Source organism: Parus major, chromosome 1A (genome assembly GCF_001522545.3).
Source record: "Parus major isolate Abel chromosome 1A, Parus_major1.1, whole genome shotgun sequence".
Taxonomy (NCBI): Eukaryota; Metazoa; Chordata; class Aves; order Passeriformes; family Paridae; genus Parus; species Parus major.
In genome coordinates this window covers 34358484-34376329 of record NC_031773.1, presented here as the reverse complement: position 1 = coordinate 34376329, position 17846 = coordinate 34358484, and the positions used below count along the sequence as shown (strand labels likewise).

The 17846-nt window shown below is 34.8% G+C and overlaps 1 protein-coding gene across 10 annotated transcripts in view; it reads right to left on the bottom strand.

The window, feature by feature from the left end:
* Nucleotides 1-254: 254 nt before the first annotated feature.
* TBC1D15 (TBC1 domain family member 15) overlaps nt 255-17846 on the bottom strand; it is a 35999-nt gene continuing 18407 nt past the window's right edge. The window contains exons 7-17 of one of the 10 annotated variants that reach the window (XR_004497566.1): nt 16666-16863; nt 15047-15175; nt 13309-13412; nt 12945-13039; nt 11414-11530; nt 8469-8569; nt 7650-7749; nt 7204-7301; nt 3038-3173; nt 2309-2395; nt 255-1626 (exon numbers count right to left, since the gene is read on the bottom strand). Coding sequence is in view for 8 of the 10 variants with exons in the window: in XM_015628231.2 (XP_015483717.1) it covers nt 1420-1626; nt 2309-2395; nt 3038-3154; nt 7204-7301; nt 7650-7749; nt 8469-8569; nt 11414-11530; nt 12945-13039; nt 13309-13412; nt 15047-15175; nt 16666-16863 (1353 nt within the window). In the remaining 2 variants the exon portion in view is untranslated. Of the gene's footprint in view, nt 1627-2308; nt 2396-3037; nt 3174-7203; nt 7302-7649; nt 7750-8468; nt 8570-11413; nt 11531-12944; nt 13040-13308; nt 13413-15046; nt 15176-16665; nt 16864-17846 lie in introns of those variants that run through there. The other 9 variants (XM_015628231.2, XM_015628233.2, XR_004497567.1 and 6 more) reach the window with 9 other exon arrangements.

Genomic DNA, 17846 nt, shown 5'->3' with positions numbered 1-17846 from the left:
AAATAACATTTGTAAAAGTAAACTGCTCCACAAGAAAAGAAAGCTCTGCCATATCCCACACTTCAACTAGCTAGAGAGGAAAGGCATGTTCCATTCTGTAGCAACAAGCAGAAACTCCCACAGCCCTTCATTACCCACAAAATATGTCCTATCCATGGACTAACCACTAGCTCTCCCCTGTCTCATGTTCTTACATTAACAACCAGACAACTAGATTTTTTTTCTCTAAATATGATTTAATTAAAAACACTAAATCAGCTTTGACTTTTATTTTATATATGTACAATAGTTACCAAATAATGAATACACTTAATCAGTTATGTTAAAATTCACATAACGTCAAAGGACATCAGCGTGGCATGGAATAAACTCACTGTCTTTTGCAAATACAAAAAATGCATTAGTATTATTTGTGATTACTATTTTGGTGTGTGGTTTGTGGGTTGGCTTTTTTACAACCTGCTTATTAATTTTCCAAATAATGTTGCCATAAAAACAGTGTAAGTAGTTAATTGATCAGTTAATATACTAGCAAATATGAACATTAGTAAAGTTTGCAAGATATCAATTGCAAAATTACATCACGTGTAGGACTGAATATATTCACATGAAAGTTACCTTCAGTTAGAAAAGTTTTGAAAAAGAGCCCAGTTTGGAGCTGTGCATTAATTTGGTAAAACTGATTCATATGAATGAACAGTCAAGTTTATTCAGATATTGAAAATACAACTATCCTTTTTAGTATTCACAAACATTTGTGTATATAGTGTGTGTATATGTGTAAATATATATATATGTATATATAAAGTGAAGATATGTTAATGTAAAAATATACTGTTCATCCACTCCCAATTACACAAAATTCAGTATTTGGACATTAAACTGTGCAAGTATGAATGTCCATTTCAAATCTACATTCAACCAGCAACAAATACTTAGAAGTATTTTTGTAAACATTTGAGATAGGAAAAAATCCATTTACAAAAGAATCCTCCTTTAGCACATCAGCATCACTTCAGCTTGAAAATTTTGTACAGCAGCTTCAGCTGGCATATTGTGAATCTGCTCAAATCAAAGAGATCACATTGTCTTAGATCAGTATGTGTGAAAGCACAGCAAATGCAGAAATTTCTTTCATTCTTAATCACCATCCATTTCCAGTTTACCAGCAAAAAGAAAATGCACTTGGCTACAAAAATATTAAGGAATGTTATTGAAAACAAAAGGCTATTTTGGTAGAAGAAACTACAAAAATAGTTAAGTTGAGTCATGTTGTAAAGCTTTAATGCAAAAGCATTACAGTACAGATTTTCTTTACAACCTTAAAGCTTAATCAACACCAGATTTAAATATCCATCTCTCAAGTGCTTGACCGAAACGTGCTCAGTAGAAGTCTTTCTCCAAGGTGACCGAGTGTAATTATGCAGGAGTGAGGCTCTGCGTCTCAGCCGTCTGTTGAGCGCCGTCCCTTGTCCCATTGGCAGCAATTACAGGGGTTGAGATACTCTGATACAGCGACGTCGGACAACTCAACTCAGCTCCACTTTCATCCTCTCCAGTATCTGAATCCGGTGTTACTGAACTGTTCTCTATCCCCAGGATCTCACTGACTGTTTGAGGCAATTCCTAGGAAGGAGGTGGCAGGGGAAATATTAAAGACCACTGTAATTAAATGCAAAAAGTTAACAACAAAGTCCTCTCTGTCCATCCTGCATTCCCAGTACTCATTCATCTGAGCAATCATTCATCTGAATTTAGCTTCTCTGAAAGCATCTCTCTCAGCAATACTTACATTACAGTTACCATTTTCTGAAGCTGCTTTTCAAAAAGACAGTAAAGGGAACACACTCAGGAATCAATTCCTGGTTAACAATGGAATCTTCATTACAAAAGTAAAAGCCTAATCAACTATTATAATTACACTTCATGTTACTGAAATTAGTTTTATTGAGTGACCCACCAGTTTTTGCCTAGTAAGTCTGACATGCTTTCAATGCAATGCACCTTTCAACTAGTTTTTCTCAAGCACATCAAACATCAAATTTCTTGGAGTGAGGTTACCTAGTGAGAGTCAAGAAATCACAACCAAAAAGCACAATTCAGCTTTCCCCCAGTGAACAGTATTACTCTATAAAATCAATCACTCTTGCTTACAGACTTCTCAAACACAGGCATTGCACAGCACAGCTACACAACACGCTTCACTGTACCTAGGCATTCAGTTATTTCACAAGTCATATATGAACACTTACAGCTAACTACATACTTTTACTGTCTATAAACATTCACAGTAGATAGATATCTTTACCTTGCAATTCATCATCTGCATAGAAATTGCTTCTGCTTTGCAGAGTATATATTCCACATCAATTTTCATAGACAGTTCATTGATATGCTAAAAATAGATTCACAAGGCAAAGTGAGATAAATGGTAACTATGTTTTAGCCAAAATTCACTAATACTGTACTGCACTGCTAATAAGTATCACCTTATTAGCCTGCCCCTGGAGCTGTGAAATGCTAGACATAGTCTATAAGCTTTGAGAAATGGCTACTCAAAGATACAGTATGGAACAGCTGCCTTTCACTAGCATCCAAGGTCTGCAAGAGGAATCCATAGTACCTCTAAACATAACAAACTATCTGGTCCTCCTATGTACCTCCCCCCCAGCAGCTCACATTTTCAGAGATTATAAATTAGATCATAGAAGATAAAGCAAAAGTTAGTACTAAATATAATAAGCAGTCATCTGAGGGGAGAAGCATTTTTGATCTATTAATGATCTTATCACTAAACACAGACATCCAACAAACCATTTTGAAAGCCTGCAGAATAGACATTCGGTTGACATTTAACCCTTCAGAAGATGGTAGGCACCTTTCTCTCCCCCAACATAAACCACAATCATATTGCATTAACTCCAAAAAGTTAACTAATATTTTAATTTAATACCCAAAAGATAGCCCCATACCAGCCACTAGGAAGACAACTCCACTGCAGCCAAAACCAGCACAATAATGCATAAGAATTTGGTACCTTTAATATTTCATTAAAGCCATAGTGCTTGTCCATTATTTGCTGTTTTTCAGACTCTAGGATAGCACAACAAAGGAGAAGATGAAAATTCTGACAAGGCAATTCCGTCCACATGACCTGTTAAAATACAAAAACCCTACATTTGAAATTTGAAATCACTTAAACTAACAATAAGCTGTTTTTGAAAGCAACTAAGTATTTATAAAATTATTTGGAATTTTACTTTTGGCACTTTATAGACAAGAAGTCTGAGTCACCAAATGCTTATCTAGTTCTTAAGATATTGTCCACTGTAATGCTACAAAACTTCTTGAGGTTATGGTCTTGTGAATGTGGGCTCTGCCTCAGCTCATGTGAAACAGAAGTAACTGAAGCTAACAAATTATTTGTGTGCCATAGAATATCTGCACTAAGTGTGAATTGGCAGAAGAGTATCATGCCCAGCAACAGCTAAAAAGGCTCTAATGTTTATAAATACGGTGCTAAAGTTGTTCCCAGTCCCACCACCATGAGAACCCAAAGGCACGTATATGCACGTTCTGGGGATGGGTGGGTATTCCTTTCTGACTGAAGACACACTGGCTTTTGGTCCCATGGAGGACACAATTAATCACTCTTGAATTCACTGGAACTCAAAATTGCAACCTCAGTACTAATACCCTATTTTAGTACATTTAGAAAAACACTTAAAAAAATAGTATTTGAAAAGAACTTGTGTGGTGGGCAGAAAGCTGGAGAACAATTTTGCCAACAAAACAAGAAAGAAGCAAAAGTCTGCTTGAACAAATTGCCCTGACAGATAAAGGGTTTCAAGACAATTGATTTATTCTCAAAAAAAGCAGGTAAGAAATCAGACTGCTGAAAATTTGTTACTTCATTAGCAAAAAACTTCTTTCATCATTATTGATGGAATTGAGCCTTATAGCTGAGCAAGAGCTCATACTTGAACTTCCATCACTAGTACATGTAACCTGTAAACAGAATTGCATAAATCCCAAAAGTATCCAAACCAAGTTCACCCAAAATAAGGTGCAATTAATCTTAAATGTTTCAATTAAGACCCAGTTCAGAAATAAAATTTCACATCTTTTTCAGACAACCAATATTCTGTTAAACCATTCTCTCAGTTGAGGAGAGAGACTGGAATGCAAGTAGGCTGATAAACAGTAACAATTGAATGAAAATGTCTATAATCTACCAAACACAGTCTGTCTACACACTATTATGTTCTTCTACTCCTACTTCCTTAGAAGGACTTATTGACAGTTGTGCATTGATTTTGGTTCAACATCAAGTTGCTGAAAAAAAAAAAATCCATGCATTTTGCTACCATTTTTGATAAACCTTTCCAAGTGTGGAGCAGAGCATGCACTTAAGGTTACGTATGTAAATGCACAACAGCAGCATCAAAACATGCTGGAAGGATGGAAGAAAAAGCAGCATTTAAATTATAAGTATGAAAGTATAAATATAAAAATATGGAGCAGTAGCTATTTTTTTCTTTTTGCTTTCTAATACAGCTACACAAGTAAAGACCCATTTGTTCTAGAGCTGCCTCAGCAGCCATGAATATTGGAACCAATGTATGTAAAGTAACTTATTCCCAAATTGTTCTGGCTTTATGTTACGCCAGTGGCACTAGAATAATACTGGAGTCAGGTGTAAGTTAGTTGTAATTTTGTTACAGAATTTTTATTCTGGGTTTCTTCTAAGTCACCCACTGTGCAAATGAAAGATTAAGAACTGGCGGGAATTATCAGGTGATATTGCTTGCATCTCCAGTTTCAAGGAGGGACTAAACTGCTCTCAATTTTGGGCCAGCAAAGAAGTGGGTCAGGATCACAAAATCTGGGCTGTGTTTGAGAAGCACTGCAAAAACATGCTATAAGGAAACCCTTCCACAGGCAGAGCAGTTTAACCCCCACACAAGAGGCATTACATGTAACATCGCCAATAATTGCACTCACATAACGTGTCTCAGCTTATCCACACAAGCTGGAATGCCACCTCTCTATCACATGCAAGTCTGTCACACAGCAATGAAACAACCACATATTTTCTACCACAATTTGATTATGGCTCCTGCTCAGGAAGTGCAAAGGCTGGGAGTTAGCCTCTGCTCCAGATGATGAGAACTGGTATCTCTCATTTCCAAAGTGAATGGAGGTGGGAGAAACCAGACTAGTGAAGAATCTTTCTTTCCTTTTTTTGTGATAGAACACTGGAAGCCATGAAGCCAGTGGGAACAGATAAAAAGTGTCTGATGCTAACTGAATGGTTCATATGAGTCAGCAGACAGAAACAGAGATCCACAAGGACCCTGAAATTAACAGATTAGACAGAAAAAGCCCCAGAAGTCCTGGAGCCTAGGACTGGAATCTCAGATGGCACCTCTCTTTCATCCCATTCTATGCTCTGCAAGTGAGTACGTCACAGCGTAATATTGCCTTCAAATGGATTCCCTCAATTCAAAAAACTGGATGTTTTGCTCAGCCAAATACCCAAAAAAGTAGTTAATTTCTTTATAAAGGGAAAAGGCCTCCTGTGCCTACAGCTTGCCTTTGTAAATCTCACTTCACTGATACCAATGGAGCTGCATGGCTATGCATTGGAGAAAAAACACTGAGGTGACACTGGTCTTCACATAAAAACATCAACATAATGCTTTAATTACTTTGTTTTAAGAAGGAAAACAAGATATTCCCTTTGCTATTCCATATATCTAGCAAAGAAATTGAATACTTGTAGTAAACATACATTATGATGTGCTATAAGAAACCTGCAAGACTATCATATATCAACAGGTTTTCATTGTATTCCTAAGAGAGGAAAAAAAAATATACTTGAGAGAGAAATATAGTGTGTTTCTTTTCTGTATGTACACATATATATGCATTAAAGCAGAGGTGATAAAAACATGCCATCCTGGGACTATAAACTATAAATAAAAATACTGTTGTTATCAAATTAAGAAGAAAAATTAGTCCTTAAAAAATACTGAAAAGACAACATAATACTGGGGGGAAGAGATGAGTGCATCTCCCCTCTGAAATCATTGTCATTTATACCTTGGAACAAGAGAATTATTCTGGTTTTGTACATATTGGTTTCCTTATTTATGAATGTTATCCATAAACTCTTTTGTCCTCTGGTTGAAATACCACCTCAATACTCTATGATAGTAAATCCCACCAACTGATGATAAAAAAGCTAAAAAAGATTTACTTTATAGACAGTTTTAAATACTGGTCCTGCTCTTTATGTGACTCCTTTTTCATTAGTGGAAAAAGTGAATAAAAGTATCAGCATTATTTTTCATCACACCAGAAACAACATTATTTTTCATTATAGTACAAACTTTATGCATCTCAGCCCTGTTCTTTTCATTACCCTTCTGTTCCCCAACACATATGATGTTATGTCCTAAAAAATACTCCTCCTGTTCATCTGAGCATTTATTCTCTTCTTCTGAGTTTTCAGTGAATATCGTGCCCCTGTTAAATGCATCTTAGACAATAAACCTCTACTGTTGACACACTTCTCATTTTTCTCAGAACAAAAAACTAAAGACCAAAATATTAGTTAATCCTAATTATTCCATTTGATTCCAACATCATTTAAATCAAAGAAAGATCTCATTAACCCTGAATTATCAGAACATCAATATTCTGATGTTTTACATAATATTATTTGGCATCTCAAATCCTTACCATCAAGACTAACTATTTTCTGACATCCTCCTCTTCACGGTTTTGGCTAACACAAACTACCCTGACAGTGCTTCATTCAACTTAATCTACAAAGAATCACCAATACCAAGGAATTAATCAAAAAAAAATGCTCTTTTATCATGAGCTGTTTTCCATTAGCAGTTAACAAGTACTCTCCACTTACTATTTTTACTTAAGAGTCTCAGTTGAAGACTTCTGTCCAAACCTTTCTGCAAAAGCCAATTTATCCAAACCAGCACTAGCACTTTTTCATTAACTTCACAAATTGTTTTTTAGGCTAAAAAAACATAAGAAATGTTCGCTTGTCCTCAGATCATTGCGCCAAATAATTTTTTTTAAACTTTATCAGAGTATTAAACACTTTGCAAAATGATCCATGCTTTTTGTTCTAAAGGCCAAAACCTGCTGAATTTGTATGTTGAAGTATTTCCTTACCTCCCAGAGTCGAAGAATATCTTGAAAACTAAATTCCCTTTTAAATCTGATAAGAAGCCACCGGAAGCAAAAATAAAGGTAGCCTGAGTCTTGAGATTCTAGGAATAAGAGTATGACATTTCAGAAGCATTAGATTTGACTCAGAGAACAGGTGGAAAAAAAAAAAACAAAACCCCCACACTTTACAGGTACATGCTCACACCACTGATTTTTAAGATGGCAGGCCCTTTTTAGAATCAAAGGTATTTGCCAGAGTATGGTATATTTTTAGAATTGGTAACAGGATGACCCTGTTTCTTCCATAAGCATGGAACTATTATTGAAGAATTTTAGGCATTATAAAGTTACAAGTCCTGTACTCATATAATATTGGAATTATATTTAAACTGGTAAGGAACAGAATGCAGGAAGCTGTTCCAGTTACTGTACATGAATAATGCACCTACCTAAATAACTGCAAAATCCGCTGTCTAGTAAACGAAGCAAATGACTCAGCTGAATTAGTTGTGTCTTCATACCCTGCATCTGTTCTTCAAAATTCTGATGCTGTATGGAATAAAACATTAGCACTGTCATTTTTATTAACTCACTTTTGAGATTTGCAGCTATTTTAGATGAAGTTTTTTTTATTTCAAGAGTGGTTCTCACCCTTTAGGTATTTAACACATGGATGTTTAACTATACTTCTATCTAATGAAATGTCAGTCTTCTACTGAGAAGCTTAACTAAATGCAAATGCTAAATTAAAGCACTGAACTGTACTTCTATACTAACATTTTTGTATGTAATAAATGATAGTTTAAATCTGCCTAAGCTCTGTACTTCAAAGCAGCATGACTGCACTCAAACAAAAAAACCCAAATTTTCTTTTACTTTCATATCAGTCACACACTCTTTTGCCAGATACGAAAGTCATAATAGCTTCAGTTTGTGGGAAGTCTAAACTGCATTTAACAAAAGCCAAAAGGCAGGTATACAATGAAATCATTATCCTGAACAAAATCCTGCTTAAGGACTACTGATAAATACAAATTTGTCTGTTACAGTTACTTTGGAATTCTTAAGGAGCCAAATATGCCTGTATTGTACAGCAATACTATTGCAAACCCACCACAACCTCAATCAACAAAAGCGTATTGACTTCAAACATGAAATGACTGCTTTAAAAGATTTTTAAAAACCCGGTGAAATTTATAAAGTAAAATTAACCCCAAATACTATTTGTAGCTTATCTGTTTATGTGGGCCAAAAAAGCCTCATTTTACCATTTGATCCATGTATGACACAAAGCACCAAAAGGCATCTACTTCATTCTCCATAACATACAAGACAGGTGACAGCAAGTCGCTCATCCCCTGCACATAACCTTGATGGAGAAAAAACAGAGGGGGGGAAAAGAAAAAAGGAATTTTAACTCAACAGTTAAACAGTAATTTTTCAAGTGTGATGAATGACTGAGTGAAACAAACGTTAGCACATACAGATACTATAATTCTCCAATTCAACTACCAGTAAAGACAAATTTGTATTAATAGGCACCAACATCCAGCAGATCTGATAAGGTTTATCAGCCCTTTCTGCCAATCCAAAGAGAACACAAAGCAAACACATTGTTCTAGAAGCTTTTAAAATATGTACAAACTGAGTTTGTGCACAATAGATTTTTAGTAAAAATGTTCCTATTTAGAACTCAGGAGCATATATTGATATTTTTAAGATTAAGTCTATACCTTGCACCATCACAAATACAAACTTGCATATAATCTGTTTGTACTTGGTTACTTTCTTCTAGACGTTTAAAATTTTTGAATGTCTTCCCACTTCCCCACCCACCCCCAAATGAAGAATTTCTTCTCAAATTCATTTAAAGAGATGTTGAGCTGCAATTCCAAAAAAACACAGTGCAACAGTTCTTATGAAGAAAACTTTGCATTCTACACTTCTTTTTTTTTTTTTTTTTTTTCCTGTCACTGAATATGCTTTAAAGATCCCTTTATTTAAGGAAGTTTGGACTGTTCTGCTTGGCCAATACTTTAAATACATCCAAGTCTAAGACCATCTGTATAACCAAGCAGACAACAACAAAGAATTCAACCTGTCAAAGTGAGAAAGGGAATTAATAGTAAAGTATTGCTTGCAAGAGGCACAAAAGCAACATGTATCTAGATCTGATTCAAGGATGTGCTTTTAAGTTTTGTGCCTAGAACTGGTAAAGTTCACACCACCTAAAAAGTACTCACACACTTTCAAGAAAAGATTGAAATTTAACTGGAGAAGAAAATGCCCACTAAAGCATATAATTTTTACAAACAGCTGTAAAATTTTAGTTATATAAAAAACCATTTTTTTAAATTTTCACTGATTTTTAATGCTTCTTCCAGCTTTCTTGTTTGCAATTAATAGTCCAACAGTTTAAGTAGAGCATAATGATTTTTACAGATAATTTTTCCTCTTCTTCCCAACTCTTCCAATTATCACTGATGCTAGTGTCAGCTTATCTATTGCCCAATTGTTGCTGGCCTCCCTAAATAAGAAAACACAATGTGTGTATCTGTCATCAGTGATTGGTTCAAGATAACATTTCTCAGTTGGTTTACTTTATTTCTCAATGATGCAACTGTAACTGTGTAACTAAACAAAAGGATTAGAATCAATAACTGGAAATATGGAGCAGCTGTGAGAATAAAAATAGAATAAGTAACAGCAAACAGGTAAATAATTAAAAGGTCAAAAGAAAAAATAATTAGTTTTCTTCCCCATATATTTAATACTACAGCTAACTAAAAATAAATGCAAAGAAAATTCTGTCTGAGACAGTTTGAAAGTCTATTTAATAATAAAACCTATTTCATTAATGCAGACTTAAGGAATTAGTTCAGAAAAATACTCTATTAACAGCTGTTCTGTCCCCTCCCCTATCTGGCAGTTTGTGGCATGATTCAGACCCCTCTAAAGCCACTGTCAAAAGATTAAGAGGAGCGCTGCACCAATGCGTAGAAGCCTTGGACAGTTACTGTGTCAAATTTACTGTATTTCCATTATTCCTGCTTGCTTATAAAACAAAAGACTTATCTGGTGTGCACATTTAAGCCATCTCAACAATGTTTTTAACAGAGTGGGTGGTGAATCTGCTTTACTTTCATCTATAATGTCACTGTGCATTAATGAATGTTGAAACGTGGAAAGAGGTGAAACAGAGCTACATGTTTAAACCATCAGTTTTAGTTCTCTCTTTTTTCAAGCCAAAGATCAAGACCCTCTTTCAGAGAGAATGAAAGCTGACAAGAACTAAAGCTCTGCAGCTTGTTTACTAGTGGTTAAAGATTTTACTTTTTGTTTACAAAATCTGGCACAAATGGCTTTTAGAATCCCAAAACTTTACTGGTACAGAATACCCAAAAAAACTCCAAAGTATACAACAGCCAAATGTCATGCCAGTGGTGGAGAGGGAACCAACTACAAGTATCTTCTTCCTCCCTCCCAAGACAATTAACAAGAAGCCAAGATTTAGCCATTACATTAACACTGAGATTAAACAAGATGTTTTATGTTCTTCCCTCCACAGCAGATGCATGCACTAAAATGTAATTTTTGACAGATTGCTAATGCACTTCTCAAGAACCAGCTTTTAAAATATTCACAAGAATATCATGTTTACAAACAGTTGGTTCAGCTTGCTGAGCTTTAATTACAGCAGTGGCAGCTGGATTATCATTTTTATGGATATTATCAGCCCTAAAAATATATGTAATACTCCAGGCTCCAAAGACCCAAACCCATTTAAAAGTCTGAAAAGCAAGCCTGCTTCAATTCTATTAAAAAAATTAACACAAAAAAAACCTAAACCACAAAAACTTTACCACACAAAACCCCCCGAAACAAAAACCCCAGAAAAAACAAAGCCCCCCAGAACAAAAAGAACAAACGAACCCCACAACAGTAGGTCAGTGGTGAAGACAAACTTCCACTTAATTCCCAATCCCACCAAAATTGATGAGTTCAGATGCCTAAGACAGGCATCAAATTGAAGAGAGAAAGAAAAACTGAAGAAATTTATCTACATTATTAAATACTACAAAATATTAAGTCTTTTGTAAAACATTTACAAAAAGCATTGTAATCAATACAAGCTCAATTATATTAATAGGATTTAGCAAAACTGTGTATCAAAAACCAAGGAAGCTTTTACATTCCGAGGGACACAACTTACCTAAGTCAAAATCATACATGCAATAGGTCATCAAAATATCATGAAGTAAAATCAGTCCTGGATTATCTTCGCCTTCATAGAACTTATTTGTTCGGTCTGTCCTGTTAACGTCTTTTTCTAAGAAAACAGTCCAGATATAAAAACTCTTTCAAAACCAGTCCTAAAAAGCCAGTATCAAATTAATTCAGAATGTCTAAGCTGATGATTTCTTCCTCAAACACTGTTGCAAAACTTTGAAGTGTTTGAGACTATTGCATAACTAAATCTCATTTCAAAATAAAGAATATTTTAAAATAAAGGAAATCCTTCCTATCTGCAATGAAAGGACTTGCCTATAAACATGTTTTAAAGCTTTCTGCCTTTTCTTTGATAATGCATTTTATGGAAAAAATCCTGATTGTAATTCAGCAAAAATGTTTTACACTTAAGAGGATTAAAAACAATTTTATGCAAATTAACTCTACAATGCCATTTATGAATACTGATGCAACGCAGCATAAGCCGTGGTTGGAAAGTTCCCACCTGATCAGCTCAAAGACACTGTGAAGTTCCTAACAGCATTTTATAAAGACAGTGTAACAAGCTCCTGTAACTCATAGCAGATGAAACTGCTTCTTTCATCAGGCAGTTTTGATGCCTGAAACATATCAAGCACACAGCATGCTCTTTAATAAGGTGAAATTCAAAACCAATGTATTTTGAAGTTTTGCAAAATTTTGAATGCAGTGTGATAAAAGGAGGGTTTTCTAGTTCTGGATATATTTTACTACATAACCCTAATATTGCCACATATATTTCAAACACTTAAAAACTAAAATATTTGTCTCAACAGTAACAAACACCTGGACTTTTTTTAACTTGGAATATTTTTTTCTGTTATCATTCTCTAAAAATGTAGTTTATTAATCTACCAAGACTAGACTACTTTGACCCTTTTAGCTTACATTTTGAATAACTTCCTGAAACAAGTTTAGTCTTTCTCTCAGAATGGCAAAGAAATCTGGGACTGTCTCCTGAAAAAATATTTAGAAATCCTAAACATTGGTGCCCAAATCTCACTACCAAAGAGAACTGAGGATACAAACTGCTAATACTCAACATATTTGATGAAACTTTTAGAGGTAGGAGTAAAACCCCTGAAGTCAGAATGCACATACACAAATTCCTATAAGAAATTATAAAATGTGAACAGACACATTTTTGCATTCTTATTGTATATCATTATATTTTAACAACATTTCCAGTAGAAACACATTATGACATAACACAAAATGAAGAGTTTTTTGTTATTAAATAAAGGTAGTTTAAAAATCCAGTCAGTTTGTAACACTGATATGTAAAGTTCTGAGTTACTCTAGTTGAGAAAGTTTTAATATTAAGTACAAAACCAAGTTTAGACACCTCTGAAAAGAGCAACATTTCATTTTTAGTGCCTTTTCATGTAGGCTCTTCAAAAGGGTACTTTTTTCAATTTCATCTAAACTTTTAAAAGCATGTGTGCAGTTAGGTATGTCTCTAAATGTGAATTTACCTATAAGGCTGCGGTAATCTCTTAATCTTGAATTTCGCTTTTCCTGTTCCTCACTGACAGATTTCCACTGCAGTTTCATCCTGAAATATTCATCCCTGAAGAAGAAAGACAATTTTGAAACCAAACATTCATATTCTTTTTTTTTTTTTAATTTAAGCATTCATTCATCCCATCTATTCTTTGAGAAAGAGTAACAATACCCTCTTTGTGTAATGTCTTTAGTATAAAATTTTTAAGAAAATGTCACATATTCTTGCATTCAACAATTTTAGCAAGTGTGTTTCAAAAGACTTTCTACATCACTATCTTAACAAAAGATGCAGCTTTTAAATTTCTTTTGTAAGAAAAAAGACACTGTACTCACGTTTTCCTTTTTTGCAGACTTGCTCTCTCTTCTTTAGTGCTATTCCAAGGAAAATACCCCAAAAGAAATTTCCAGGCCTCTTTTCTTAAAGTATGGCAGAGACCCTAGGGAAAAATGGATATGTAGTGTCAACAAAAATATTTCCATAATGAGAGGAAACATTCCTAGATTGATACAACACTTCTCAAAGTAGCAACTTCAAGTCAATTTCTTTTTACATTGTAGCCAAGTCTCATATGTTAACTAGGTATCATACTCGGATGAAACAGGAGGAACAGAGTATGATTAAGAGGATTCACACTTCAGCAAAAAAAGAAACTTTAGAAAATAATTTTCTTTCTATATTTTTGCTTCACTGCTAAAAATAAAAACCTTACAGGCATAGCAGACTTTAAGAAGCAAAGAAAAGTACCTTTAAAATGTATGTATATAAATATAATGCTGCTTCTGGTTACAATTGCCAAACTTCTGGTCTTGTCACAAAGTGATCTTAACAACTAGTCTTCCAGTTATTTTTTTTTTTAAAACAAACATTTTAATCTCACAAGACACGGCCCACCTTCAATGAACCTTTCAGTCAAAAATACTAGTGTCCACTCAAGAAGCCTGCTTGTCAGAAATCTAAGTAATGCTCAACATTTTTAGATAACAAAAATGTATGGAGCTGAATCATATCCTCGTCTCTTTATGGACTTTTTGATTTGGGTTTTTTTTCCCTTTGAACTGAAGATTGATGAGACGGGAGGCTAGTTTTTTCTCTCGTTCGGTCTCAGTTGTTTATTTTTTCTTATCAGCATTACAAGGTACAAGGAGCTATGTGCACTATGATAGAAAAGGGGTAAAATGGCCAACAAAGATCTTCTTCAAGGTCTTTTATATGTCCATTTACCCAATTAACAAATGCCAACTAAGTTATTTTTATTAGTGACCCAATGACCCAACACTTTTGTGCTGCACTGCGGCATTTTCTACCCAATCACCTACTACTACCCAAAAACCTCTAGGAAAGAACATGAAGAAGAAAGAAGGACAACACCCTAAATCCTCCATCTTGTCCCCTGCTCTCTAAACTACCTTAAACTCTAAACCTCAACCCATTCACCCAGTGATTCAAGAAACTTTCTAATCTACACATTTACACTTTTCTTATTTAACTTTAGCATTTGTTCTCATGTATCACCATGAAAACATGCCCATGAATTTCATATTATATGAAATTCAGTGTTTCTTTGAATTCTAGAACTAAATATTAAAAACAAGGGCATACACACTGTATCTCAGACTCCAACATATCCTCTCATCAAGAGAGCTTCTTGCAACTCCTGCAGTACAGTCATATGAATAAGGAACTTCTGCTATCCCCACTTTGGGGGTCTTGAGTCATCAATCAAAGAGAACACTCACTCTCCTGCCAGTGGGCAGAGATGACAGGAAAGTGGGCTACAGGAACCAAAGTTTTGTAGTAATTCTCATGGTTGTCAAGTCATTTCCTTTAGCCAGCCACAAGAAGATCTCTCTCCTTGCAGAGCACCTCACACAGCTGCAAGACTGCTGAGGTATTTGACTGGCATGAAACCATGCTTTTATGAAGTCTCTCAATAATGACTGTCTGGGTTATGCTCAAAGTTCTGCATGAAACATTACAAGTGTAATGAAAGAAGTATAGCCACAGTTTGGGAAGGAAAGTAAAAGCCAGAATCAAGACATAGGTCTTGCTGAATTTAGAAAAACTAGTTACCCCTTTGAATATCAGTCGCTTTATGTAGTCAACATCTAAAATTCTTCCTTCAGAGTCCATATTCTTAGCCCATTCTTCAGCTGACACAGGCTCTCTTCTGCTGACTTCAGGCTGTTTCCCTAGGTCGATCTGAAACACACACAAAGGCATTATATGTGAATCCCAATGAAGAACTTCAGTAGCTGCCAACAACTGCACAAATGATACTAAGCTTGCCAATTTCTTATATTCAGTGCAATTACACTTCCACATGCACATACCTCAGTCAGCAACTCTAAGGATCTAAGGTTGCACCCACATGAGCAAGAAGTGTGGGCCAACACAAGCCAACAACGAGCAAAAGATCTTAGAGTCTTAGAGTAAGACTCTTGTGCTGAGGACCTGAAATATGTTAATATTTCAGATTTTGGAAATGTACATGTGTTTTAAATAACCTTCTAACTCCACAAATGCCTCTGAGCTAGCTTCCCATAAACTAATGCAACACAGCAAACAAGGACAATCAGGAGCTTCACTTGAAAAACATATTCCTGATACACATGCATGCATCTTACAAGAGAACTGAAAATCAGCTTGGGTTTGGAGATGCTATCCCTACACAGACTGCACAATGTAACAGGAAAAATTTGGTTTTGTACAGCCTCTTAAAAAACCCAAGGATGAATGTACTTTCAGAATTTATAACACCCATCAAAAGTTTCAGTTTGTGCTTAGTCTCTCAGTTCCTAAATTGCATGTCTAAGTACAGGAGAATTCAGCAGAAAGTATATTCTTACTTCCTAAAAATATTTTTATGATAGCAAACCCCAAACCAATTTGTGTTTTAACTCTTTAGAAGTCCAAGGCATTTGTCAGATTAAGACATATAGGTCAGTGTTATTTTCCATATATAGCATTTGTTATATTTTTTCTCACTGATAAATTAAGTGCTAGGAAGCAACTTCTTAGAATTACGTAGTTCATACAGCTACTGCTAAGATACTAACACTAGCCTGAACTTAAAAAATGCCCCATATAAAACAGTTTAGCATTTTAAAAATATATAAGCTGTTTAAATAATAATCACAAGCATTTAAAAATAAACCTTTTCCACATATCTATAGAGACTCCAACAGGTGTCCACAGTGATTCATGAACCAATTATAAATTCATTCTAGCTTTGGTTCAAATCATACATAAATCTGTAATTTATACACCCTAGACATTAATTATCCAATTAAGTATTTTTAATCTCAAAAGAAACTGAAATGCTAGCAGAGATTAGCCAAGAAAGCTGGTTTTTAGCCTGCATTCTCCAGTTTTACTTAATGTAGCTCTAATTGACCTCAGAGGAAACACTGAACATAAAATCGTTCACCTTTCAAGGTAGTGCCTCTAACATAACTACAGTCACCATTTCATTAACTACAAACTTCCTTTCAAAAGAAACTCACATATGCATGCATAAAAGTGACATATTCAAAAGCAACTGATCATAATCTTAACTCTTGAGAATAAATAGTAATATGCCACAAAAATTTTATAAACAGTAGAACTCATCATGCTTCAAGTCCTACCATTCTCTTAAAGGAGTGCATAAAAACAATCAATGCATCTGTATCATTAATTTAAAGACTCACTCGTGTAATGACTTCAAATCCTGGTTCTTCCTGCTGATTTATCTTCAGCCCTGGAATGGTATCATTGAGAAAGTCTGCCATTTCTGATGGTGGTCGCCTCTGATTTGATGGATCACTTGAACGTAAACTACCAACAATATAGTTGGTGACTTTGGAAAATTTTCCCATTGTTACTACGTATGGATCTTTCTTCCATTTCTGTTATAACAAGGAAAACAAGCAGAACACAAACATTTGTGTTTATAATATATTTTTAACATCTATATATGTAACTATTTGTCATTCTTGTACTCAAAGCAATGCATCAGGAAAAGTACCATAGATCTCAAAATTATTTAAGTTTCATGTATTGGTAGTAATACAGAACAATCATCACATGATTAAAAAATGCATCTTAAGTATGAAGATAATACTGCTAACTGATTTGAAAGACTGGGTAGCAATGTTCTCAGTAAGCCTGACCTATGCACAGAAGTGGATCAGATCCACTGTTTGCTATCCAGTGGCTCCTGGCATGAAACAGATATTACACCCAGCTTCCCTGCCCTCACAGAGAAAACAGTCTGAACCATCACGTACTCTCCTACAAATTCCACACAATTCTTGATTTGACAACTAAATACAGAAACTAATGTAATTAATTCATGAATATTTTATTTAATTAAACACATCAGTGGAGCAGCCCTCTGGCCTCATTCAAGTCACTCACATTTTGCTACTGACTTTCAGAAGTCCATAAGCCCCACCAAATGACAAGCAGTTGTAGTATTAAAAAAACCCAGATTTTTATCCAATACTGCCCTCTTTGCTGCTGTATTTCCATTATCCCTTCAAAAGTCTCAGAAAATAACAATGAAAAGAATACCTAGTCAAGGAAAACTTAGGAAATTATAATTAGTATGTTTTGGTAACTCCTAAAATTTTTCCTTTCCTCTTTAAGACTTTCTGTACCCAAATGTATAAATCACAGAGAACATGAACAGGTTTGAAGTAATACCACAGGGAAGTTAAGGAGTTACTACACCATAGAAAATAACTTAAAATTAAGTGCACTTTCTACAGTAAGCATGTGGTTTAAGATACAGTCAATACTTATACAATGGCATTTTACTTGGCAATAATTAACAACAATGTCATAAATGGCATTATTGCTTCTACAATGGTAAAATCACTACTCAGCA